Raw genomic sequence first — 27,772 nt, 5'->3', positions numbered from 1 at the left:
ACGGCGCTAGTGACGTCTGAATAAAGCCTTCCATTAGTAAACTGCAACGAATCTACGGAAAGACGACACACTGTCGTTGTCCTCATGCGGTGAGCTGTCTTACTAGTGGGGACAAATAGCATACTTACACATGTACCTTAAGATGTAGATAAAGGAATTTAAAAAATCCTCAAACGGCTTAATACATATCTGTAAATTAATTAAAGCAAGTAACAACTGACCAGGATATTCCCTTCTTGTACAAAGGGGGCAATAGCGTGCACTCACTGTTACTGGATCACATGTTTTCTGTCCGAAGAAGAGCAGGGCGGAAGTTGATTTCATATCGGCATGAGTTAGGTTGCTGGGAGCTAGCATAACAACCGATTAAGGTGAGCTTATGATAACGTTTACGTTCGGGTTTGATGTTTATAAAACCACCCACGTGTAACGGAATGTGGAGGTAATGGCAATACATTGGTAAAAAAGTCAAAGTAATTCACAACTGTATGTCTGGTTTCCATGATTGGCAGAACGCAGTTTTGGTAGCGTGACTGTGAATGAACATAATATTGAACATTACTGATGTGGGGGGAAAAATGCTTGCGCTAATCCTGATAGTACATGACACAAACATTTTAAGACAAAAGAGCCTGCTTAGTTTATTATATTCGCAAAGCGGTCAGATAACGGGTACAACGTTAACTACATTAGTATCAATGATATCTGGCCCCGTAGACTACCCAAACGCATCTTTTTTACGTCCCCACATTCAAATATATCCATCCATCCATTTTCTTTTGCCGCTTAGCCTCACAATTGTCGCGGGCAGTGTGGAGTCATTCCCAGCTGTCAACGGGCAGGAGGCAGGGTACACCCTGAACTGGTTGCCACCCAATCGCAAGGCACACAGAGACAAACAGCCACACTCACAATCGCACCTAGGGACAATTTAGAGTGTCCACTTAATGTTGTATGTCTTTGGGATGTGAGAGGAAACCGGAGTGCCTGGAGAAAACCCATGCAGGCACGGGGAGAACATGCAAACTCCACACAGGCGGGTCCGGGATTGCTCCCGGGACCTCAGAACTGTGAGGACAACACTTTAGCAGCTGAGCCACCGTGGCCGTTCAAATATATCAAAGCAATAATCATACCACACATAGACAAAATCAAATAGACGAAGACAGTTAAAATAAGGGTACACACAATACAAACATGAGTCTTCTTTGTGTGCTTTCACACTTTAATGCTTCCAGGTATTCTAAATGGCATTCATCTTGAAATCTAAACAACTAAGTGGTGCTCTTTCACAATTCACAGAGGCAACTGAAATCAGTCCACCACCCATCTTTCCAATGTCTACAGCACTTGTCCTTACTAGGGTTGTGTATATGCTATGCTATATGCCATCCCAGCTCATTGCTGGCGAGAGGTGTGGTACACCCTGAACTATTTGCAAAATGGGTTGTACATGATACATTTTTCTACCACATTAACCCTTAGTTCCTAGCTGCATGACTTTCCAAAGGAAAAAAAAATCATACATTACCACTGCAGGCTTTTTGGCTCCAGTGCTGGTTGCTGTCTAAACTACATTTAGGGCTAGTAATGGATAAATGTGATTGCGTGACAATCAGTATTCTAATGGTTGGTAAAGCTGCTAATTGCCACACTGATCTTCAGAGAAATGGACTTGCCTGAGGACTCAACCGAGAAGCGTGGAAGCAAGACGTTGTTGGTCCGCCATTTACCAGCCGAGCTCAGTGAAGATGAGAAGGAGGACCTGCTCAAGTATTTTGGAGCCCAATCTGTCAGGGTTTTCTCAAACTTTGGCCGTATGGTGGGTTGAATTAAATTCGGTTCAATTCAACTGATTATTTCAAACTCAAGATTCATTAAAGATGCACAGTTAAAGTTAAGAAAAGTGGTTATTTGGGTTTTTCTTTTACAAAAATGGATTTGTCCATTCTAAGTTGATCTTTTCTTTCCACAGAAACACACTGCATTTGCCACTTTTTGCAGTGAAAAAGCAGCACAAAGGGTGAGTCTGTACGAAATAATGACGCTCAGACCATGCACTACAATTTCACTCAGTCACTGACAATTGTTTTTTTTTCATGTTAATTATACAGGCTCTTACCCGGCTTCATCAGCTGGAGGTCCTTAATCGAACACTTATTGTGGAGTTTGCAAAAGGCCAAGATAACATCATAGAATTAAAGGATCCACCAGTGTCAGATAGGTAAATGACTGTATTAATCTTCAATTGTTGATGCACACATTTCTGTAACAATACCAGTGAAATCAAATCAGACATCCGAACAATTTTGTGTGTTGTTCCCAGCAGTAAAAAGTTGGACAAGGGAGCACAGAACAAACCAGAAACTAAGCATCCCACTGTCTCCCCCATCGACACTGGCATTGCTCCAACTCTTGGGTGAGTCTTGAACACATAATTGAAACTAGATGTTTTCATACTATATATTAAAAGACTGATGCACATTTTATTCTCTCTCTGACATAAAATCAGACTAAACGGTTCCTGTTGAAGTCAATTAGTATTACCCAAATTAGTTTTATTTGCTAAGTGCCAGAATAATGAGAATTTTTTTTTTTTTTTTTTTAGGCAAATATTCATGACTTTCTTAAAGTATACTACTGTGCCTTCAAACAATTTGGGAACATTCAGATGATTTTGTTTCTTCAGGAATATCTGGTAGCTTTATTGACGATATTTGAGTTAATTAGTGACACAACCTGTGGTTCTATTTGAACTAGGCACACTTAGAACACAGGGTTAATAGAACATGCTATAATTTTCCACGAAAAGTATTTCAAGTAAGCATGTCACTTACTTCATAATTTATGGTGACGTGGATATGGCTCTGCGGTACATTGGAGGGACGGAGCTAGTGAATAGTTTGGGAATCAAGTATTTTAAAGATTTTCCCATTAATTAATTGAGTAAATTGAAAAACAAAAAACAATGAAGTAGTGCATTCGCCTGATTTCAGTGCAGGAAGCATGGGTTAACTCTACGGTCTGGAAGAAGAAGTCTCCCTTTACTAAAAAAGTATGATAGACTGCCTTGAAGAGTGTTGCAAAAGGGCATCTTTATAACACTGTTATTTATTTTTTATGAATGGTTGTGTCCAATTCGACAAATAGCAATTCTTTAATCAAGAAACAAACGTCAGGTTGAAATAAGCACTTGAAGCTGTCACACACACACACACACACACACACACACACACACACACACACACACACACACACACGTAAGAAAAAAAAACAACTTGTTAGTACGCTATTTTAATGGTAAGATAACGTGAAATGTCTGCGCGGTCACTGCCCATGCGATAATAATAAAGAAGCCATAATTTAGTAATATTACATTATAGGCTATAGGAATTAATTTCTTGCTATCTTATTCTGACCCTTACAATGTATGCACTATTTATATGCATACAATATATAATACTGTTTGATCACAATATAATTGTTTTTTTTGTTGTTATGTGGATAGAGAGCTGATATTGATTATTACTATTGTTACTATAATTACAACCAGTGTTTTACAATAATAAAATTTTGATTTGTGTTCATCAAATATTTCGACCTCTTTGTCAATTACAGGCTGAAATATCACCCAAATCCCACTCTGAAGTATTTGTACCCACCCCCTTCTAACAGTGTGCTGACAAATATAACACATGCCATCTTGTGTGTGCCCAAGTTTTATGTTCAAGTAAGTACATTGTTTCCTTTATTTAATGCAATATTTTTTTTCTCACCCTGTAAATCTTTGATATGCAGATGTTCATTTTTCCTTATACTGCATTATGCAGATAGTTTTAAAGTGATGCTAAAAGTGGCAATTTGTAAAAAAAAATGCCTGCATATTTAGCCTTGGGAGACGACCTATTATAAATTGAAAATATGAGGTCTTTGAACTGCATCCAACCTCCTTTAAAGATCATCCAGCAAACATTTACCTTTTTAAATTCCAATGCGCGCATGTTAATAATAAACCATAAGTGGGAAGCATGAGTTATGGGTTTAACATTTCCCGAGGAGCTGAGCCTCCTGGATTTTGCTGCTGTTTGTCGTTTTTTTGTCTTGGTGGCGCTATTGTGTTGCAGCTGCAGCACCCCCTCCTCACCTCTCTCACACTTCTCACCTCAATTTCTCCTTGATCCATGCATTATGGAATTGAAAAATACAAAAGCTGTCCATTCTGTTTGATGGCACTATGCGTTTCTATATTTGCAGGTATTCCATAAACCAAACCACAACTCTTCACTTTTGGAATGTTTTTGTCTTCAACATTTTAACAGGTTCTGCATCTGATGAACAAGATGAATTTACCATGTCCGTTTGGACCAGTCACTCCCAGACCCCCCGTGGTATGCTTGATTTGTCAGGCCTTTGGAGCCTGCGTAGATTCTTTGTCGTTAAACAAGCTATTAGTTATGTCATACTGAAATCCTTGAGGGGAAAATTTCAGAAAAAAACAGTTAAGTATAAGCCAAGTCAGTTTAAACAAAATTATCTGTTGCAGTTTGAGCACCTCCCAGCTGCCCCACCCATCCCCATGCCTCCCCCCTTGCCTCCTGATCTCCCCCCGACACCAGCTGAGGAGATGGAGATGTCAGCTGATGAAGAATCTGAGTATGAGAGTGGAGATGACGAAGAAAAGGAGAGGTTAGAATTCAAGCACTCCCATTTGAGACAACTTGATTGTCCTTGAAAAACACGGTGTGCGCAGGACGTCACATTATGTGGACGTTAAAATGTTTTGGAAACAGGTTATGAAAAAGGTCTCCATAGGCTCATTTAGTTTGTAGTTTTGATCATCTGAATCCTATGGACAGTATCATTTTAAAGACAAACTTGTCTTGTGTGTTTCCTTGGTGTCACAATATCAGGTACAGCTGCTTAATCAGTTGTCAACTCATACAAGAGCAGAATCAGCAGTCAGTGCACACGTCTGTAATGCCAATTCCTTTATAACCGTGACCAATGGTAGTTGGCAGTAATATGTACGGAGCACTTACAAGTACGCTTTCACACTTTTCTTTTCAACATATAATATTCCTCCCTCAAAATGACAGTTTATTCAACATACCATTCGTATGTGTTGCATATACTTCACACTTCTTTATTTCAAGCAAAATATAGATATGTAATAAGATACTGATACTGTCTACTGTCTCGTTCCCAATGCTGACTTTGCTTCAGGATTGTTCGTCTGATGGGACTGGTCAACCAAGCATGCAAGAGACCCCTGAGACCAAAAACATGTTCAAAAAGGAAAAAACCCAAGATCAAGGATCTCCTCCACGTGCCCAAACTGGACTCCCAGAGGTAAAACAGAACCACTCGAGCACATCCGCGTGCATCAATTCAGAATCATCCATCCATTTCCTGAGCCGCTTATCCTCACAAGGGTCGTGAGAGTGCTGGAGCCTATCCCAGCAATCATTGGGCAGGAGGTGGGTTACACCCTGAACTGGTTGCCGGCCAATCGCAGGGCACATAGAGACAGACAAAAGTCACACTCACAATCACACTCAGGGGCAATTTAGAGTGTCCAATTAATGTTGCATGTTTTTGGGATGTGGGAGGAAACCCACGCATACACAGGGAGAACATGCAAACTCCACACAAGCGGGGTCGGGATTTGAACCCTGGTCCTCAGAACTGTGAGGCCAATGAATCCCAATTTGCTTAAAAAAAGACCCCTAAGGTTGTATTTTTATGTCACAAATACAACCTGGTGCTTGTTTAGGAATCTACTGCCCATGCACACACTCCCTTAACGACGCACTACAAACTCTGTTAGAAACTTTATGTATGTCCAGTGTCTCCTGGCTGCATGTGGGTAGACTGGGAACTGTTGACCAGAAAATCCAGAGCCCTAATGCCACACAGGAGCCAGGTTTTATTGAGAGTTCTTTTTTAAAAGGCGTCTACTCAGGGAAGTGGCGATTGTCTTTGCTGTCTTCAGCGCTCCGGTGATGCAGCCATCAGATGTGTTTGAGCAGCCCAACCCCGCCGGACCCAAGAAAATAGAATTCCACATTTCAGTGCCAGAGATGGCAGCCAGGGTGGAAGGAAGTAGGACGGCGTGTGATAAAGGTATGAGTAAGACTTGTACTTCACTGTCCAGACCTTGGATAATCACTTTCATCGTCAATTACAAAGTGACTATCAGGATTTGATTTTAATGTTAAACAGCCTGTATACTCAAATACCCTCAACTGACCGAAAAACTTACATTGCAGTAATGATTTGTTTGTGTGCCAGAAAACTCTGATACAGTATTGGGTAAAAAAAAGATTAATAGACTAAATCCTGAAAAATGTTTCCATTTCAAACTACAGTGATACCCTCTACTGACAAATGTCCCTAGTTACGAAAAATTCAGAAAAATGTTGTCTCTAGTTACGAAGGAAAATTCAGTAGCTCTCCCATTCGCCGTAGCATCTTCCTGGCATCCCATTGGCTACGAGGATTGTCATGCTTATTTTTGGCGGCGGAGTCGGGGGGCTTGGAATGGATTAGGCTATTTACATGAAAAATGCGCTTCTACTTATGAAAAATTCACGTAACAAAACGACCTCTGGAACAGATTATTTTCGTAAATAGAGGTACAACTGTATTAACTAGTATACTATCCAATTAATGAGAGCTGTATGCAACTTCTGCCTTGTCCAACGTCCCTCCATCAATCCATCAATTTTCCAATCTGCTCCTGCTAATGTTTTATTTGCAGTTTTCATTTATTTTATTTTATTTTGTTTATTAACATGGTTTTAGTACTGATTAGGCAATTGATAACCTTATACATGTACAGTATATGCGTAACAGATCACAAAACCAATGTAACCACTATCATGTTTGAACGAATTCCTCTCTGACGTCAACTTTTAAAATGAATATGAGCGTGGTTAAATTTTGTGGTCAGTGAATGTTTTTCATTTAGAAAATGACGATTTAATTAGATTCACACATATATATATATATATATATATATATATATATATATATATATATATATAATTTTTTTTAAAGACATTTGCCATCAGGTTAAGATAATGTGTAAGATATTTCATGATGCCAGATTGGACCAAGGGGTGATTTTGTGCTTGCGCTATCAGTGGGTGAAGTCAGAACAGCAATACTCTATATCAAAGGAACAGCCACCATGCACTGAAAAGGTGTTGCCATTATCAGTGTGAGGAAATGTTTGTGGAGCATGGTTGTGTGTGTGTGTGTGAGGGGGGGCGTACTTCCCCTATTTTCCTTATATATTTATTTTGTCAACTTATCTCTTGCGACAACTTGACTCTCCAGGAAAGTCCAGAGAAGTAAAACCGATCTCAAAGTCAAGCACGGAAGATTTCCTTGAGGCGAAGAGGGAAGATAAAATGATGCCGGGTAGCTTTTTGGATTAGTCTTGTTTTGTCCGATAAACAAGCTATTTAAATGGAAGGGTGAACGGGGGACCGATAAGCGGAAGTATCAAAAAAGCCGTCGCTGTAGTGCACTCACACTTAATGTGTAAATAACTTGTGCAGGTTTTCTGATTTCAAATCCATGGCACACAGCAAGTGCTTGTGTGTGCTTCTCTTTTTAACCCTAAGCATGTTCATTCCAGTGAAAATGGTAAAATTAACATTGGGGATAGATTCTGTGGTAGTTCATAATGTATAATCAGGCACTGGTATGTTTCCTATTTGAAATCACAAAAAATTGAATACATTTGTTTGCAGACTACAACTGTTATAAACATGAAAGCTTTTAACTGGTTGTTCCTAACCTTGTTGGAGGTATTAATCTCTGCAGTTACATAAACGCACAAAATCCTTTGCATTATTAATTGGATAGTTGGAAAAATAAAATGGGAGTTTATTTTTATTTAAATACTGTACAAACCCCAAAAACAAAATGTGAATTTCACATGGAAAAACAAAAGCATAGCTCAATGAGTATTGACTGCCAATTGATGTGCCTTTCTCAGTTGCCTGACAGAAGCAAACTCAAAAATGTGCAACTTCACCTTGGCAAGTGTCACTGTCATGTAATTTTAACGCCAGTTTTCCTTTTCTTCCTTTTTATGTTTACCCTCTGCAAAAAGTATTGCTCACAGTCAAAGTTGCAAAAAATTGTAACAAGCGGTATGCAGCAAACAAGAGTCAAGAGTGTGTAGTCACAAATCATACAAGTGTAGTGGACAGAATGGACGCACGTTGTGTGTGTGTGTGTGTGTGTGGTGTGTGTGTGTGTGTGTGTGTGTGTGTGTGTCTTGACCTCCACTGACCTCCTAAGACTGGCTCACCCAAACCCTAGTGGTCAAATTGTTTAAATATCATTGTCAACAACCATACAACTGAAAATAAATCAATCATTGTGATTCTGTACTTTCAAACACTGACCTACTTTCTTTACCTTTAATGGCAAATGAAGATAGCGTAAGATGTATTGCAGATAAGCCTGTTTATTTTTTTTAAAAGGAGGAATTAGTGTTAAAAAGGTACAACAAACATGAGTGTTTGACGGATAAGTAGACGCAGAATGTCAGTGCAACAGCTAGTGGTGTTTCCCAACCTTTAGCACATCTACATTACATAAAAATCTCATGACAGACTATGAAAAATGTATGCCAAATTAAGTATACATTACTAGAATGAAAGTGGAAGAGCATTAATGTTCTTCCTGTCACTTTATTTGTAGTGAAGAAAAATATTTTATCGATCATTTAAGTGAAATTGGAAAATTTCCCTCAGCACACCTGCTGATTTCTCAAGACACGCTTTGTCGTGGCTCGGTCGTTGGGTCTCACTGAAGCGGCCAATTGTTGAATCGGTGGTTCTCGACTAAGCTGACCAGATAACATTCAGAGCCCGTCATCCTAACTCGCGTTGCCTTCTGCTCATTCACATTTCTGGCTACCTGCCGTCAACTCTTGGTACAACATCTACAGAAGTACCAGTTTTCTACTTTTGCATTTCTATTTGTATTCACAGAGGGGACATCTATTTCATTGTGGGAAGTGCTAACAAAAATGTAAACCTAATCTAATTTGAATTCATATCCAGTTGCTGGTGTTTAGTGTCAAGTTAATCATATTTTAGGAAGAATAATTTTTTGGTTCCTTCAAAAATTCCTCTCTCTTCTTCAGAAATGGATCACCGAGAGGTTAACCTCAACAACAAAATGGAGGCTGCGGAAGGATTTGGGAAGATCTACCCCAGCATCCAGCCGTTCCAGCAATGTGAGGAGCACAGTGACGAAGAGCAGGATCTCCCCTCCGATGTCATATCAAGAAAAGAGCTCGAGAAAGGACGTCTCTCAAGAGATGGTAAACACGGATGACGAAACAAACATAAGAACACGCACACTAAAATATGAACTGAACCTCACCGTTTCCTCCTTTAAAACAGAGATTAAAAGGATGTCCGTATTTAAGAATTATGAGCCAGGTGAGCCGACCTGCAGACTGTATGTGAAGAATATCGCAAAACAAGTGGAAGAGAAAGTAGGTTGTTTTTGGTACTTGACCCACTTTTGATTGTCCTGTTCCTTGTTTCTTGCCGAAGTCATCAGATTGCTGCGTTGTTGAATGTCAAATAAAACAAGCCCAGAATTAGCTCTGCTGCATCATCAGACCACCCAAAGTCTTTTTTTATTGTATTTCTGTTCATCATTTATCTTCCAGGATCTAAAGTACATATATGGGAGATATATTGATCCCTCATCAGAAACTGAAAGAAACATGTAAGTGTCCTTTTTTTCCTGTCAGAGACAAATTCGTTTTACAGAGATATTTTGTAAAATGGCAGCCAAAGAAATAAGTCCTGTAACGCTCTTTTATTTACACCATCTCCTATTCGTCAGCTATTTTCGACTCTAGCAATCTGTCACTTTCTCTCTCGAGATTCTAGTAATGCATGCTCACTGTGCTACGTTATTAAAAAAAAAATCCAACCTGACACACAGATCAGGGGGGATGTTTTTTTTTTTTTTAATGTTTGCGCATCAGCAGTACTTTATATTAATATTTCACCAAGGACTCCAGACTGAGCTTTTGTTGGGTTGAGCACCACACTCAAAGGTTGTGTTCACTCTTATAATCCGTAATTCTGGTCCGGGGATGTATTGCATTACGTGGTCTGCTTTGCTTCAGATTCACAGGGATTTTTGCCATTAAGTCTGCGCAATATTAATATAAAAAATGTAAGGTCAAACTTGAATGGAGCACAATTGTGATGTTTTTGTGTGACAAAATGCAAATTTGTCCACACCAAAATGTTGAATTTATTTTTTGTTGTTGTTGTTGCCGCACTTTTTATTCATGGAAATGTCATGTAAAGTTTCTAAAATATATTTAAAAAGCAGCTGCACATGCCCCCGCACAATGTAATCACATCCTAGACTAGATTTATATCAAATGTTTGCTTTAAAAAGATGATTTAACGTTTAGAGTTACATTTCTTGGTTTACTTACTTAGCAACATGATGGGGGACCCTATTAGCTCCACCCATGCAATGCAATTCCACATCAGGATTGTTAGTGTAAAGAATTCAATATGTGACGTAGTTTAGCAATTTTGTAAAACAAGAGAGGATTAAATTTGCTCTATCAATTGCCACCTGCTGGCTTGATAGCGTCATTCTGTTTGCAATCGAAAGTATCAAATCTGAGGCTGAGGGCTCTCGTGAGTGTCGTTATTGATACAGCAGGCTGTTTTTTAATAGAAGAAAATGTAAAGCTTTTCCATTTCCTGCGTCTGTATTTCCAGGCCTTACTGGAGTGCCATAAAATAGCTGTAGTTAGAGACCCAACATCTCCTATATTTCCCAGGCCTCAATTGGCTCGCTAATGTGTGCTTTTTTTTGTGTGTGGTTGAGGAACAAAATGCATTTTTTCCTCCAAACATGTCCAGCAACCATGAGCGCTAACGATGGTCCCCTGCTTCCCATTTCTTCGCCAGGTTTGACGTGGTTTTAATGAAAGAGGGCCGGATGAAAGGCCAGGCCTTTGTAGGACTTTCCAGTGAGCAGGCTGCTGAGAAAGCCCTGCGGGAAACTAACGGCTACATTCTCTTCGACAAACCCCTCGTGGTTGTATCCTTTTTGTTACCTGCTCTGTTGTAGCAGCTAATATTATCATGTCATTTGTACATAATGTGGCTAGCGTGTCACCTAGTATACATAATTGGTGGTCAAAGTAAAAAACTGCAATTGTATTTAATTCGACTCTCAAAGAGCCGGTATTCCCTTCATCCATTTTCTGAATAGCTTATGCCCAGTGGGGTCGTGAGTCTCAGCTCACTTCGGGCAAGAGGCAAAGTAAACCCTGAATTGGTCGTTAGCCAATCACAGGGCACAAATAGACAGACAAACATTCACACTCTCAGACAATTTACCAATCCACCAGTGTAGGAAAGTTTCATAAAACAATTATTCTCTATTGTTCTATATAAATTATATTAGATATATACGTTACAAAAGAAAACAGCCTGGTGATGGCGTTAAAAAAAATCAAGAACGTTTTGGGATTTTTGGGTGGCCAATTGTTCTTCATCCCACTACAATACTGTAGATCTGTATCTATGCTGAGTAGCAGTAGAATCACATCTCCATATACAGAACCAAAACAACAGCAATCAGTACTAAACAACTATCGGTAAACAGGCAAGTAGAGCAAATAATCTCAATTCTTGTCATTGTTACTAAATTATCATGATTCATCAGGGTGTTATGAAATGAAATTGTGTTACCATTTTAGAAAGGTGTGGTTGGTGGGAAAAATAAGCGAGAGATGGGAGTTCACTACAACTTTCTCTTCTTTGCTGCAGAGTTCTGAAATGAATGACACCCAGGCCCTAGTTTGGACACTGGTTAGAACTGTAAAATTCATTACTGCAGAAAGAAAATATTTAAGGTATTGGCCTAGACGACAAAAATGCTTTTCAATGCGAGTGTAAACATTGACCTTTCTATTCAATGCGAAATGCCCTTGACTGATAATCGCAGCAATTTGCTCGATCAGCCAGGCCAAAACAAGACAATAATGAGGCCAAGAAGAGAACGAGGAAATGATACCATTTAGAGGTGAGTATTGATTTAAATATAATTATATATTTCTTGTTAAATTCATGAAAATGAAGAATTTGTTAAAATGGCCAAAACAAAATCAACCGGTTTACTTTGACTGTAGTTCCTCCAATAGCAGGCTTTTGCTGTTGTTTGCTGATGTCACAATTAACGCCATGTGTGTCATTTCCTTGAACAAACAAGCATGCCACCTGAACTTGAGACCTTCCAAGTCAGGAAAAACAAAAACAGATGACATCACTAAGCGGCCACAATATGAATATAAATAACTGATACTAACCTGTTCCGCCGACAGTGTTTAGTAAGCGAAGGCTTTACGACAGCTTTACATTGAAGTTAACAACAACTGCATATTACAAAGCAATCTATAATTGAAATATGATAAAGTATTATTTGTGTGGAGAAATTTATAGAATGTACACTTTTTAATATAATTACATGTGGCCCTCCGTTTACAACGGTACTGATATACAGTATAATGTTTTGAGGTTACCAACATCATGTGATGAACTTACTGCAGTGTAGTAATGATATATTGTCACGCACCACAACAACGCATGCTCCGTTAACACTGTACTAACTATTTTCTATTGTCCTGGTTTAGATTTATGGCCTGAAAATGTTTTAAGACTATTTACTGTAATTATGACTTCACTGCTGGGTTAGTGTAGAACACTCACTGATGTAGGAACTGAACTTAGTCGTAAACGAAGAACACCCTGTAAAAGTAAATACCGGTAGAAGGAAATACAATATTGATTTATGTTTTTCTAAATTGAGTTCACATTGTAATGCTTTCTTTTCAATTTGTGTTCATACTTTATTCATTCAAGATGCCAAGGCTTGAATTTGTGGGCCAGCAGAACCATTTGTATCCTTATTTGACCATATCCTTTGGAGAGAAATCAAAAGAAAAAGAGGGGATTTTTATTTGTGGCACCAACGGAACATGTAGCATTGACCTTTTAAGGAAATTGTTCTCGATTTACAAGGACGGAGTGCCATTGTTTTCTGTCTGCATTCAGTTATTTTGTCTTGTTGCGTAAATGTTGTTGAAATGTTTTGACAAATTTTTCTACCTCGTCTGGCTGAATTTCAGGTGATGATCATCAGAGATTGGCTTCATCCTTTATTTAATAAAAATTATTATTTTTTTTTTACTGAGATGAGGTTGTGTCTGTTCAGTGTACACAAACACATCACACCGGAACCCCTAACATGGTGGAACGTGGAAGCACAGACTGGGAAAGAATAAAATGGAAATGGTCGGTTGTTGGCAGCTGCAACTTAAAAAAAAAAATGGGACTGAAGAAAGAAGGGAGAAAAATGTCTGCAAAATAAACCAAGTGGAGTGGGGGAAATTGCTGCGGCTGTTTTAGCTTACCTTTACAATGCCGCCTCGCCCCACCTGCGTTATTACAGACAGTAAACCGAAGAGAATTAACTTTCCCCCTCAGCAGCTGTCATATCAGAGGATTTGGAAATCAATTTTTTTTTTTTTTTCCCCCCACTCTGTGAAGGCGAAGTGTAGTAGGTGTACGTCAGTCAATGAGGAATTAAAGTTTGAGATACCGTCTTTGATATAAGATGGTTTGGCACTGCCGATGCTGTTAACCTCTGAAAGTATTTGGATGTCACGAGGGCACTTCTGATTTCTGTCCTCTCCAACCATTATTAAACGAGAAATGCCAGACAAACAGACCCATTCGAAAGGTGGCAAACACTTTTTAGACAGGCTTCATTCAATTTTAATGTTGCATTGTCATTGTTTAAGTACTTAAATATTGAAATTGATTGGTTGGGATTTCTTTTAAAACAACCTACACTACTGACTGTTGGGTTTAGGCTCTCCAAGTTTTTGTCAGATGGCAATTATAAAGATAGTTTTCGTTAGTGTTCATCTCCTCCAAGTAATGTGCATATGATAAAGCCCGGTCAATGTTCTGTCTAAATATGTATTTTCTGATTCCTGTCACTTGCTCGAAAAGCTTAAAAGGTGATCTTGCGTAAATTGGATTCTGGGAATTGTTTTTATGCGATGTCAAAAGCTAAATGAAAGTAATATAAAACACAGGTTTTTTAGAGTGCATGATTGCAACTAGAATATCCTTTCTTGGGGAAGCTACAAAGTCATTGTACTTAACCCACCACACACATCATTAAATAATTGTAATATATGAATAAATTCCGACACAAGAGTTGCTTTCAGAATTATTTTTCATTTCTTCAGCACTGAAAAGTCCGAAAGTATTGGAATGGCATGACTATTTTGTTTCAGATCAAAAGATGATTGAGAAGAAAAGAGTCTATTTCATGGTATTTATATCTAGATGATAGAATTAAAAAATTTTGTTTTATCACACCTCTCACAATGACTGTCATTAATTGCTGTTGATACGCTTGGTCAACATATTCAGTGCCCGATGTTCAGTAGACCAGTAGTTTTTCTTTTTCCAGGCATGCCAAATTGTAGTTTTGGTTATGCCAAGTGGTTGTGCAATTACTCTGAGTGGCTTCAAACAAAAGGTACATCTAAATGTAAATGCCATGAAATGAAAGCTGTAATTATGAACATTTGTCTCATGTCCATCTTTTGATCTAAAATCCAAATGTCTCCAGTATACAACAAAAACAAAGGAATTGACTTTGCCCTTCTAATATCTTTGGACGAGACTGTATTTATTAATAATACATTACAGTCAGTAAAAGATGAGAGAAAGGTATTTTTAGAACCCAGAAGACCTCAGGCAAGAAATACCATGAAAATAAGCCCAAGATAATGGATAAACCACGATGTCCCGAATAAAATAATTACAATTGTCCAAATCCTCAGAATTTTAGCCTCTCAACAGTTTCAGTTTTCTGTGAAAGCAGTTGATTAACTGTATGCTTAATCAAAATAAGAACATTTGTGAATATTTGCTATTACTTAGGGAGGTAATATGCATATTTTTTTGCGGATTTTATGTCATATTACAGACCAAGCCACTAATTCAAACATAATCAATTAATTTGAAATGGTGCACTCGTCGCCTTTATTATTCTACATTTTTCATTGTAAAAGAGCTTTTCCGCTGCAACTTTTCCGAGTGTACCAAAATGTGTGCACATTATATTTCTGTGGTTAAGATCCAAGGCAACAGGGTCATCCATCACATGCGCTCATCTGGTCTGACCCGCAGCCCATATCTCCTGCATGAGGGAGAGGTGGGGGGGTCCCATCTGTGGCCGACGCTGCACGCCATCCCAACGATGACAAATGTGCACCCCCACCGTGGAAATATTGAGTTACTAAGGCATTTATCAGGTAAGATTTGAGCAAGATGAACGCTAACCTTTTGTAAGTAGACTCAAATGAAGATGTATGCTCTGTCTTTTTGATAATGTAGTTGCATGTGTGCTTATCGTTGGAATATTTAAGGTGTTTGTCTTCCATTTAACAGGAGTTATTATTGTATCTTAGTCGCAGCAACAGCACCACATCTTGTGGAAACCATAATGTTACCTTATAGTTTTCTTTTCGGTTACCAATACTTTTTTTTTTTTTTTTAAATCATTCAATTTAAGGCCTTGATTGCAACTTCAAAGTCTAGGGTGGCTGCGGCCTTCAATATTTTGATCATATTAATCTATCTTCAATAACGATCAACAGAAATGTAGTAGCCATAGATACTGTAACATTGACTTAACACGTACTCAATGTATTAACATTTTATACTTATAGGGTATCCCTATTGTAATACCACATTACGGCCACTCTTGTGATATAATGAGTGATCCAATACCTTTTTTTACCTGTGAACCTTATTTCAAACAAAGACACACTGCCAGTGATATTTACCACAAAAAAAATCTCTTAAATCTCATGTTGGTGAACTCATTTTGAATGCTCAGTTTAGTGGTTAACTTTATTTCGGTAGAATGTTTTTATGGGTCAGGACCAATTTCAGAAGCTCTGTGGCTATGAAAGGGAATTTTGTCGGTCACAACAGCAGGCAACAAATTGCTAGTTTCTATTGTAAATATTTTAGTCACACTGTTTGAGTCTTTGCGAATCCAAGCTCTACACAACACCAACTGTTAGGTGCCGTTGTATTTTTTTAAACAGCACTACGGGCCGTGTCAAATGTTATTTTTAGCGTATGCTGTGGGCCATTAAACGATGAAGGGAGGGCCGCAAATGACCCCCACAGGCTATAGGTTGGAAAGCCCTACTTTAAACATTCAGTGTGTTTAAAATGTACACAGGACCAGCAAGTGTTCAATAGTGGGGTAATTCTGATCAACAACAGTGTGCAATGTCTAAGTGACCATACCAGTCAGTTTGAAAAACTAGTGGCAGGGTTTCTGAACACCTCTTTAATCCAAATGAAAACCATGTAGTGCCTTGACCTTTATTGCCGTTTGTCCCTGCAGCCAAAACATACGCAGATGCTTTTTTTAACCTCCATAAATATTATACAGTTATTTTTCAGAAGTGACATATTGGTTTGTTCCATTTTAACGTTAATAATTGTGAAATCAAAATGCACATCTTTCCTTTGACCTTGTTGTGATACATTGTTTTTCCGACCCATTCTCCTGTTCCTTGCCTTGCTTGCATTTCTTTGTTGAATGCTTAAATGATTTCCAAATGAATAAATACAACAAATGAGGAGTTGAAGAAACAGTGTGCCTATTACCGGTAGAATGTTTGCATGCATAATTTTCTGAATTTAAAACAGTTTTCAGGTAAGTACCATTTCTGTGACCTTTTTTAAAATCTGTTCATGTGGTTTACAGTATGGATCAGAAAAATCCCATCCCTCCTGTACAGGTTAGAGTAGGTTCTCTGACTGAATTGCAAAAACTTTCAGGACCAATGCAAGCAGGCACTTGACTTGTAGCGACTTTTGTTCGTGATTGCATGCAAACAGCAGAAGACACACAATGTTTCATCTCATCGCAAGCGTCAGTCCTTTGAGTCAAAGTCACTTGGAGAGCAAAAGTGTCGATTCTAAGGTACGGTTATTCATTATGAAGAGAGCGATGGCTTCACCATGCATATTTCATTGGCTCGAAGCTTACAAGTTTTATGAAGTTGTCCGAATGAGTAGCATTTAAAGCTGAAGCAAAGCAATGCGCTTCAAAACTGTATCCTAAATATCTTTGAGAAGAATTAAGACTTCAGTTATTTTGTTTATTTAAGGAGGAGGGTTTTTTTAATCACATAATCTGCATGTTTTTTTTAATCCAAACTAAATTTATTTGTTGTTCTTGGGCTATTTTGAGGAAAATCTGAAAATATTTTCAGAGATTTTTTGGAGCATTTTCCTGTAGAACTGCACTGGCACTGAGATGAGCTTTTCATTCCCATGCAATTTGCTGCTTCTGTTTTGTGACTTGTCTGAGGTGCCTGCAAAGAATCTCCTCCTCACCCACATCCACAGTAACCTTGTTTATTCCCCACAGTGGCATTAGCAAAGCTGTAAAAGTATTTATGGGGGTACAAATGTGGGACAGCCAATCTACGACAAATCTATAAATCCTGGCTGTTGATTTCTCAGGGCCAGGGGGTGCAGGCCAGTGATCAGTGGTGGTAGAAAGTATTCCCCGGGTGATTCTGTGTGACTAACGCACAGACTCCGAGCAGCATGCCAAACAGCGTTACAGCGACGCTGTTGTGCTTTAAAAATGGCCAAGCTGGCCTTCGTCTCTAAAGTGAGGCGCAGCCCAGCTATCCATCTACCGTGAGCTAGTATCATTAGCTAGCACCCAAGTGGGACCCGACTCAGCAGTCAGTGTGGGTGTTACAATTTGCACGCTGTCTTGGGCTGTTGGGGGCTTGCGGTGACAAGGTATACAATTATGAAACAAAGTGTAAAATGTTCCATAATGCTAAAGTGCTTTCTCTGCAGCATGTGCAGCTTTTTGTCACGGCTGTAATCATGACAACAAGGGGCCAGACAGCGCAAGCTGGAAGAAGAAAAAAAAGTCCTGTCCTGAACAGCAACATCTCAATGTACTACTACATTATCAGCATTCATTGCTATTGGCTGGTTGTATTTTACACCGTCCTGACTTAAACTGGGATAAATTGCAATATCTTTGATTTTTACCATCCTTTCAGCTTGTTTAGTGAATTTTGGCCCTGAATACGTAGAGCCTGATTTACTAAAGCAGGGGTGCTCAATGCGTCGATCGCGATCGACTGACCATCGCAAGGCAGTCTTGGTCGATCCTTGAAGAAAGTGACCAAAAAAAAAAAAAAGACCTCAGCCAATGTTCCCTCTAAAATGCTCACGTGCGTAATTGTGCACCGCTGATGCAGTCTCTTTGCAGATATTCTGCGTTGTGCGCAAAAAAATAATAAAGCCCAATAGAAATAGAAAGTATAACATACAGCTATTCAGTTTGTGGCACTTTGCAATGTGATTCGAGTGAGGGATGACTGGTTGTTACATCCACTGTCACAATTCACATACGTACTGTAAAAAATTCTGACTTTAACTTACACACACACCCGCTCTTAGAGACGTACACTCATAATTACAAATGTTACAGTACTTACGGAAGCCATCAATGTGTTTTATAATGACAGCGTCCCCCACTGCTGCTTTAGTTAGCTACACAGTCTGGGCAACATAGAGCAAAGATGAGCTAGACATGCTGCTTTTGTTTACTGTCGATATTAATGGAGGAAGTTGAAAAAAGAAATGCTGTTGTTTTAAGATGCAATGACTGTCGGAGTAAGTGAATAATGGAAGAACAAGTGGTAAAACGGGACGAGATTTTCTCTTTTGCGAGTGGAAACGGTCTGGTCTGAAGCCAAAGTAGAAAGTGCAGGATGAGATGGTGTGTAATTTTAAAATTCCACCTTGGCACAGCCCGATCCAGGATGAAAGCACAGACAATACAGTGCACAAAAGCTAATTCTGTATTTTAAATATAGGAGGCAACATAACGTTAACCTTAAAACTGTTTGGGAGCATCATCATCATCTATCAACTTCCTCCTTTAATAAGATTTGCGGCACGTGTAGAAGAGAGAGCAGTCTACTATGCTACGTATGAACAAGGAAATCAATTAGATGAGTAAACATTCCAGTACAATTTGCAATCACCTGCCAGGACAAAAGTAATCATTGAATTGAAATGCTCCAAGAAAGCTTTTTTAGGAAGGTTAATAACAGAAGACTCAATCGTACCCGTGACTTGAATTTGATATTAATCCTTATATGAAGAATAATCATCAGTGAGGGTTCAGAAAGCGAATTTGCTGAGTGAGCCTCTGTGCTGTATTAATATTATCATTCAACAGGCACCTGGCTGGTGCACTGCTAATTTTGAGCTTTGGCTAAAACTCACCTATACATCTTACCAATGTACTTTTAACATGGTATCTTCATTTATTTAGTCAGCAGCGTTAGCGACCTGTATTCATTCACAGATGTGGGCGCTCAATTTTATACTGAATGAAACAGTGAAGGCGGCATGCCGGAAGAGTGGTTGTTACATCTGACTCACATTTCAATTGCTTTGAATGGATTTGCATGTTCTCCACATACTTGTATGGGATTTTGCTTTCCTCCCACACTGCACGCTTGGTAGGTTCATTGATGACTCTAAATTGTCCTCGGGTGCGAATTTGAACGAGTGGTGGTTTGTCTATATAGGTGCCTTGCAATTGGTGGGTAACCACTCCAGGGATTACCCTGCCTTTTGTCAGGTGGAACAGGCTTTAGTTAACACATGACCCCAATGAAGATAAGCGGCATAAAAATTGGATGGCTAAAATGGTGAAAAAGAACTGTAGATTAATACTGTATTTATTTTTTGTCACTTCGGAATTACATTGAATCTGAGCCCATTGTTGTCCCAAATAAATTTTAGCATGATCCTCCCCTACTAACAATTCATCAAATAACCAACTGGCATATAACTTTCTGCGCGAGTAAAACGAAGCCGTCGGCATTCGCTTGTGGAGGCAGAGATTTTGATCTCCCCCTGCCGCGGTTTGTCAAGTTGAAAAATATAGCCATCAACCTTGAAGGTGACAACTGTCTGCTGTGTGGATGGAGACTTATTGTCTAGAGGATTGACAAGGGTTGATGCAACAGGCTACAGTGAGTCAAGGCCAACACATAAAAAAAACCTCTTTCTTCACCACCTTCATCCCCAGAGAGGGTATTTTTCATACTTTCAACCACACGGCAATGACATGTCTTTGACACCCCAGCTTACTGTGACACGTCTTTGATGCCCCTTGAGGTCTCCTCCTTTGATGGATATTGTTAAGGAAATATTGCACATTTGGAAGGATGATCTTTAAAAAAAATAAAGAAATAAAATAACGGGGCACTTTTGTTACACAAAGGTGCAGACATATCCTGGTAAGGTGGCTGTAATTTTCCATTTTACTCAAAATGCATGTGAGCTTTATCGTTGCCATGTTAATATCACTTTAGTGCATCATAGGAAATGAATATTGAAATAACTGACAACCCCCCTAACAAAAACACTGCCTTTGCTAAATTAAATGCCTCAATTTACTTCAACGTAGTTACTTGGGACCAAGCTGCCACAAGATAAACACCGAAGAAACGAACTGTGACTAGGGAGGTGTGCGCTGTCGTGTAGAATTGCACTAAATGACTTTTTAAAACTTTTTACTGCAAGGTATACCCCCCCCCCAAAAAAAGACATAGCCTTCCTAGTACCACCGACATGACCATCATTAAAGTATAGTAGCAAATGCAATTATTGTTAGTCAATGGAACAACATTTTGCACAGTTGAACATTAACACTGCACTTAATATAAAAAAATAAAACCATTGGAATATCCATCCATTTTCTTTGCCGCTTATCCTCACGAGGGTCACTGGGAGTGGTGGAGCCTATCTTAGCTGTCAACGGCTAGGAGGTGGGGTACACCCTGAACTAGTTGCCAGCCAATCGTAGGGCACATCGAGACAAACAACCGCACTCACAATCACACCTAGGGGCAATTTAGAGTGTCCAATTAATGTTGCATGTTTTGGGATATGGGAGGAAACCGGAGTGCCTGGAGAAAACGCACGCAGGCACAGGGAGAACATGCAAACTCCACACAGACGGGGCCGGGATCAAACCCGGGTCCCCAGAACCGTGAGGCCAACGCTTTACCAGCTAAATCACCGTGCCACCCCACTGAAATACAGGCAGTAAAATTCATTGAAAATTTTGAATAAAAACCTACCTCAATTAGTGTTCTTAAAGATTAAATGCAAATATCCTTAAAAATGAAATACAAGTAGAAGTATACTTGGGCAATGTACTGACATGATCTTTAGAATAACACTGAAAGCTTTTACCATTTGTAGTACTCGTATCACACTTTGAGAATCATAATCTATAGATTAAACATCCATCAATATGACCTAATATAATTCTTCAACATTGTGAACAATAATCACAATGACACATTCATGAAAAACCAAAACATCTCTGCCAGTATCATTACAATGGAGAATTATTGTCTTTGAAAGGGAACATTTTTCAATATGATATTAGTACTGGGCTGTTTCAATATGGACTGAACACTGTCACTCTTGTTAGAGGCCCTGTAGCTCAGTGGTTAGAGCACTGGTTTGATAAACCAGGGGTTGTGGGTTCGTATCCCACTGAGGCCTCCACTCCCTGAGAAGGGTTGCGTCAGGAAGGGCATCCGGCGTAAAAATTGTGCCAAACATATGTGCGTTCATCTGAGATGACACGCTGTGGCGACCCCGAAAGGGACAAGCTGAAAGAAACTTTACTGTCACTCTTGTTAAAATCCTCTCTCTCTCTCTCTCTCTCTCTCTCTCTCTCTCTCTCTCTCTAACTAAACCTATCCATCGCTGTCGCCAAGGTCAGACCACACCTAATACCACCACCTTCTTCCACTGCCTTCCCCCTCTTTCTCTACATGGATTGTTGGCAACCTTCACTATGGAGAATCACATTCACATTCAGTAAGACAAGCTGGAAATGCTTGAATCTGGATTTGCTGTCATGGTAACATAGAGCCTTGCAAACTTGGTGGCAGAAAAAAACAAAACAAAACCAAAGGCAACTAACATGATAGCGCGCTGACCTCTGCCAAAAATTAACAATCCAAATTCACATCAAATTGTAGACTGAATTCATCCTTCAAAATGCTCCATCACGGTCAATCATTAAAGCCATTTTAATGTGTAATTTTGCAAACCCATATCCAATGGCCATTTCACTTTCCTGGCAGAGGTAACAACTAAGCTGTAGTTTTGCTTGAAAACAAAAATGGATTCAGTGCCATTTGGTAGTTTTGTATTCTCCTGCTACCTAACAGACGATTGACAAGACAACCACTTTAGCAGTACTGTAGTCCAAAATATGGCAATTGATAGATTAGAGGGTGTGTATGCTTGGGGTTGGAGGTAGTTTCAGGTCCTCTGTGCAGAGGACAGTGCAGAAATCATTCGGGAGAATATACATCCCCCTGGTGCGCCCCCTCTTCGCAAACTCAGTCTCCACCCCTCCATTCCTCAACATATTGCTCCCGCTCAATTATTTAGTTGTTAGCCTGGTTTGGTCCTGAGCTGCAGGGAAAGCTTCACCTGGCGACGAGAACAGAGCTTGTCACCGGCGCCGTCCTGATATCTCTGTTGTTGTTGGGGCAGGGGGAAGATGACTTTTGCTACATTATGCAAGGGGAAATGTCATTACCTCATTGCAAGATTGTCATTTACAGCCTTTGGTCTCCCAGGGGCGGCGAGGATTTGCATGTGTATGAAAGTCTGGTCGTGTGTATATGGACGTGTGTGTGTGCGTGTGTGTGTGTGTGTGTCACCCAACATAAATGCCTAAAGCCCGCACAACAGAGAACAATTAATGCTTACAAGTTTGGTGGTAAAAGTCGAAGATGTCTGTTTATAATTATGGACAAGGCAATTATTTCACTGTGCATTTATTAGACTTTTCACTGAGTTTCCCGTTTCTCATCAATGAGATACTAAACACCCGAAAACCAACATAATCAAAGTGAATATTGTTTTTATAATACATCATAATTGCTCAATTTCCATAATAACAATAATATAATCCCAAGTTTCAGGAGATTTGGATTAGGTTTGACATAGAGACATCAATAGGATTCATAAATTTTAATCTATAAGGTATATGTTATGAAATATTATATTAAACACCATAAATAGACATTTGGTTGACCTGTTTTTACTAGCTTTAAACCAATATTTAACTTCTTACCTCTATATTAATTGAAAATATATTATTTATCGCTTTTGGTGAAAGATTAAGTGCTGTATTTGATTTGAATATCACTTGTTGATGCACGGAATGAAATTGAACCGGAAATGGTGTAAATAATTAAATCATATTTGCCTCCACTGGGAGTCACTGTTGCAGCAAGTACATGCCTTTAAATGTGTTGTCCGCTATTTATTTTTCTACAATTCTTTCAAACAATGTACTACCATGACAAAGTGAAGTAGTGTATACAGTAAACACAATATGCACTCATCATAACCTTCATTTAAATACATGCATAATCACATGGGATTCATATTCAAAAGTATCTCCGTGTGTGTGTGTGTGTGTTTCTTTTGGCTTGTCATCATGTGGTATGGTTCTGCACATTGTAACCACATTAATCAACATATTGTTGAAGAAGCACTCTGTGATAGTGTCAGTTGCAACAAGGTTCCAAGTAATACTTTTAACAATACAGTAGTTGGTACAAGGAAATGCTGGTAGTCTATTTCCGTATACTTCCTGTGTTCATTATAGGCCTAACACTCAGAAAGAAGAGAAATCAAAAAGTGCACTGTAAGCAATGAGCTGAATGCTTGGCGATTTTAGCCCAAGAAAAGTCCATCTGCATTCCTTTTCCCTGCTCTATTATGTGGCGATAAAAACTGTACTGGACTGTTTGTTTTGCTGGACTGTATGCACTGTCAACGTCGGTCCTTTCAGGCATAGATATGCAAATCTCCTTGGAGTTATTAATCAGTGTCACAGGGATTATGCAAATGATTAACAATGAGCAGTAGAGACAGAGGAAAAAAAAAAAGAAGTCTGGACATCAGCAAACTTGTGTTGGCACTCACTAGAGGGGAAGAGTTAAATTGTTAGCGTGTCCTGGCTGTGATCGCTGTCCACTAGTGCTGACCTGGCTGTTGAAAATGTTACATTTATGTCAGGAGATGTTGAGTCTCAATGTATCGAAGGCGTGTGCATTTAACAGCAAAAATACATATATAGATGTGTTGAAATTTTAGGATCGAAAACTATGGAAGATTTTCATAGACCATGCATGCCTCTGTACGCACAAAGACTACCAGGTTTTTTTTCCCCCTCGACTTTGCCCCTTCCTGACAAATGTTGTCAACTGCCAGACAATCTTATGTCTTATAAGATTATCCTATAATATTATCCTTAGGCCATGACCTTGAAAAGGATAAGCGGTGTTGGGGATGGATGGATGGATGGGTATTATCCTTAGGTCTGAGGGGTATCGAACAGGGAGGTAAAATTGGACAACTGTTCCAGGGCCCTGAGCAGAGTGGGGCTGCACCCTGAACTGGTCCCTACCCAATCGCAAGGAAAATATAAACCAGCCATCATTCGGACTCACATTCCCACCTACAGGCAATTTAAAGTCTTCAATCAACCTGCCGTGCATGTTTTGGCGATCTGGGAGGAAATTGGAGTGCCCGGAGGAAACCCAGGCAAGCATGAGAAGAACAGGCACGCTCCGCACAGGCAGGGTCGGGTTTTGTTCCCAGGTTGTCAGAACTGTGGACCAGATGGGCTAACCAGTCATCCAAAAAATTAAAACAATATAAATGTGTTTGCTGTGTATTAATGACATATATCCCACTGTAAGTACAAAATAGAAATTGCTACCCATTTAATTGTCACTTAGTAGCTTGCAATAAAAAACATGAAAACACCAAAAAATAATTTACATGAGGTTAGAATTGGTCTGGAGAAACAATTAGCAAACCCGTCTCCAACTATTAGCACACATCCAATTAGAGTATCTTATTGTTTTCATCTCACCAAATAAGTGACTTCCACCTTTTTCCTTGCTGTATTAGGGTTGGGGGTTTGTTAACCACAGTGCACTCGCATGATTTGTTTGTCTGACGCAACCTAACCATTTTTATCCAGGATTTACTAAACCCATGTCCCAATTGATGTAACAAACTAATCTTTAACTGCGCATGAACGTTACTTCACACAAAGTCTCACTCCCTCTCTGCATATTAATTGGAGAGGTGCCACGGTGTGCCAATATTTTTTCTCTCTCTCAGCTATGTCCATGTCAGGTCATGTGACTTACTGTAGTATATATGTATAAATTAACTAAAACTTGAGTGATGGGCAAAAGGGATTAAACTGGCTGGTTCCGGCCCACAGGCTTTGTCACCCCTGTTCTAAATTTTCTGGAGGTGTGAGTGGTAGTTAGTCTGTACAGTTTGTCCTCTGTCAGTGGCTGGGAACCGGTTCAGGGTTTTTCCCAACTCTCGTCCAGAAAGTTTGAAATTTTATGGGAACTTATATGCTAATTTCCAGTAGCCCATCTATGCCATTTCACCTTCTAGAGTCATGCTCACCATTATTACCACCCCTTCATTTTTCGCACAACCCGTATAACATCTTCAGAAATCAGGATCTTTTGATTAGCGCTCCAAAGTAATTTAGTAAATAAAACATGTGCAGCAATATTGGCACACCCTTTAGGATGAATGAGAGCCTCCAAACATTTCATCTCTCTATCTATTAGCTTTTTTGCATTTCTCAGGTGGTATTTTCTCCTACTGTTCCTTTACATTTTGTTCAAGGTATTTCTCCGATGGCAGATTTCAGCTCCACTAAAGGATTTTGTTTTTTTATTCACACTCATTGCTCGCACTTTTTAAATCGTCTTTTTTCCCCTCTTTTTCAATGATTCCTGTGTGCTTTTTGATGTGTCCTTTGGGTCTTTGTCTTGCTGTAGGACGCATGATCTTCGCCTCAAATCAAGTTTTCTTGTGCTGGGTAAGATGATTTTCTCTAAATCTCTTAATGATTTACTTATTTCATGATATTTGTACTGGAGTCAAGCCCTCCAGTACAAGATATAACAAAACAGCATCACAGCATTATGGATACTCCACCATGGTTGACTGTTTGCAGGATTGTTCTTCTTCTCAAAGGCTATCTGGAAATCTACTCTTTATGGACATTGCTAAAAAGCTCTATTTTGTTTCATTGGTCCATAAAATATTGTTTATCACTTTCTCTTTTGTATCAAACACAAGCGCTCTCAAAAAATGTTCTTTCAATTCGTTCAATTTCTTCACAAGATATTCCATATTTAGTACTTAAAGGTCAAGTGTCATGAAATGGATGATTTTTAGTATGTTATTAATGAAAAAACGGCAGACGGTATGGAGCCATCTGTTTTTTCACCACAAAACATGATTTTGATGTATATGGCTTTTTGTAACTCCTGCCATGAAAATCCTCTCAAAGGATTTGTTTTTTGAGAAGAAGCAGGAAGTGACGTACATGGCAGGACCGCCCCCAAGTGGACTCGTTTGTTTCTATTAAACAAGAAGCAGAAAGTGACGTTGGAAGGAGTAGCGCGCTTAAGCGGACTCGTTTCGTCTACTAGTTTTACCCGCGGGAAGATAGCTCGTTGTTCCTTTATGTTAGCCAAAGTGCTGGCTCGTTGCATTGCTGGACATTCTTCAACACTCGGGAGGATGGATTTACCCTTCATAATTTTCCAAGGGACCCAGTTCGTCGTGAAAAATTGATTGCACGGGTGCAAAGGACGAGAGCTTTGTGGGTTCCAAATGACAGGTGGGTGTGTATACAGCTACAAAATAGTTTAGGGGGGACCTTGTAATCCGTCTCTCATAACGTAACAAATGATCTGCATACATATGACAGGGGTGCTAAATGTGTCAATGTGCGCATCGGAGGGCTTCCACGTTGGGCTCGCCAGTGAAGGCTTCCACGTCGAGTTCCCCGGCGAAGGCTTCCGCGTCGTGACTCGCGGATGAGCACGGCTTCGGCGGGGCTGGTTCATACATACTGTCTGGGAGTCTCTTGTTAGTTAGAAGAGATCTGCATAACATCTAAATATGGCTCGAAACAATAGGGTAATATTGCCCAGGAGACTTCACTCGATTGTGATATGTTCTCTTCTTCGAAAAGAGCTTCCGTGTCAGAAGGGGCCTGTTCGTCTCCCATAGTAGGGGCCACAGCGTGTTTTCAATGGCGAATGTCCGAGGTGACATCACGAACATTAGATGCAGCCAATATTGCGACTACTTGGATGTCAAATGACACTTCAGCAAATTTGCGCATGGATGACGCGTTCTCCGCTCATATTTATTTTTTCAAATAGACATTGTAGTGAATAATGTTAGATGTATTTTTCATTCCAATATCTATTTTAGAATGTTTATAGAGATCATGGGTGCCACTAATGGTGAGCATGAGTGTACAACTCATCGGGGTTGGGCCCCAGTAAAGGGGGTGGATCTAAATGAAAACCCAATTAATGTAATTAATCTCACCTTGGAAAATTCTCTGGAACTTTTTCCATTTATAATTGTTGATCCATGCATAACTGAATGTTTGTTTTATGATCATACATTGCTCTTGAGGA

At 39.4% G+C, this 27,772-nt stretch overlaps 1 protein-coding gene across 5 annotated transcripts; it reads left to right on the top strand.

The window, feature by feature from the left end:
• Positions 1-249: 249 nt before the first annotated feature.
• On the top strand, positions 250-26,125 carry rnpc3 (RNA-binding region (RNP1, RRM) containing 3). Of its 5 annotated transcripts, XR_009792812.1 has the most exons (17): positions 250-371; positions 1,666-1,822; positions 1,976-2,023; positions 2,115-2,224; positions 2,327-2,419; positions 3,619-3,730; positions 4,320-4,388; positions 4,544-4,686; positions 5,224-5,349; positions 5,993-6,123; positions 9,170-9,349; positions 9,432-9,526; positions 9,707-9,765; positions 10,983-11,115; positions 12,028-12,105; positions 15,291-15,415; positions 26,108-26,125. XR_009792812.1 is itself a non-coding variant. In XM_061805858.1 (16 exons), exons 2-15 carry the CDS (start codon positions 1,670-1,672, stop codon positions 12,091-12,093), a joined length of 1,518 nt encoding a protein of 505 aa, XP_061661842.1. In that variant the 5' UTR covers positions 250-371; positions 1,666-1,669; the 3' UTR covers positions 12,094-12,105; positions 13,208-13,227. The 5 variants fall into 5 exon arrangements, 4 of the variants coding, with proteins under 4 accessions (XP_061661842.1, XP_061661843.1, XP_061661841.1 ...); XM_061805858.1 differs by lacking the exons at positions 15,291-15,415; positions 26,108-26,125 and adding an exon at positions 13,208-13,227; XM_061805859.1 differs by lacking the exons at positions 15,291-15,415; positions 26,108-26,125 and adding an exon at positions 12,942-13,200 and having other exon boundaries at positions 2,330-2,419.
• The last annotated feature ends 1,647 nt before the right edge of the window (positions 26,126-27,772 follow it).

This window comes from Syngnathoides biaculeatus, chromosome 19 (assembly GCF_019802595.1).
Source record: "Syngnathoides biaculeatus isolate LvHL_M chromosome 19, ASM1980259v1, whole genome shotgun sequence".
Taxonomy (NCBI): domain Eukaryota; kingdom Metazoa; phylum Chordata; class Actinopteri; order Syngnathiformes; family Syngnathidae; genus Syngnathoides; species Syngnathoides biaculeatus.
Note: the sequence above shows the minus strand (reverse complement) of the source record. Positions and strands in the feature narration are given on the sequence as shown.

Coding starts and splice junctions, on each gene's coding strand:
- rnpc3 (XM_061805858.1), top strand. CDS start 1,670: ATGGACTTGCCTGAGGACTCAACCGAGAAGCGTGGAAGCAAGACGTTG. Junction 4,687..5,223: donor GATGACGAAGAAAAGGAGAG/GTTAGAATTCAA, acceptor ACTTTGCTTCAG/GATTGTTCGTCTGATGGGAC. Junction 5,350..5,992: donor CCCAAACTGGACTCCCAGAG/GTAAAACAGAAC, acceptor TGCTGTCTTCAG/CGCTCCGGTGATGCAGCCAT.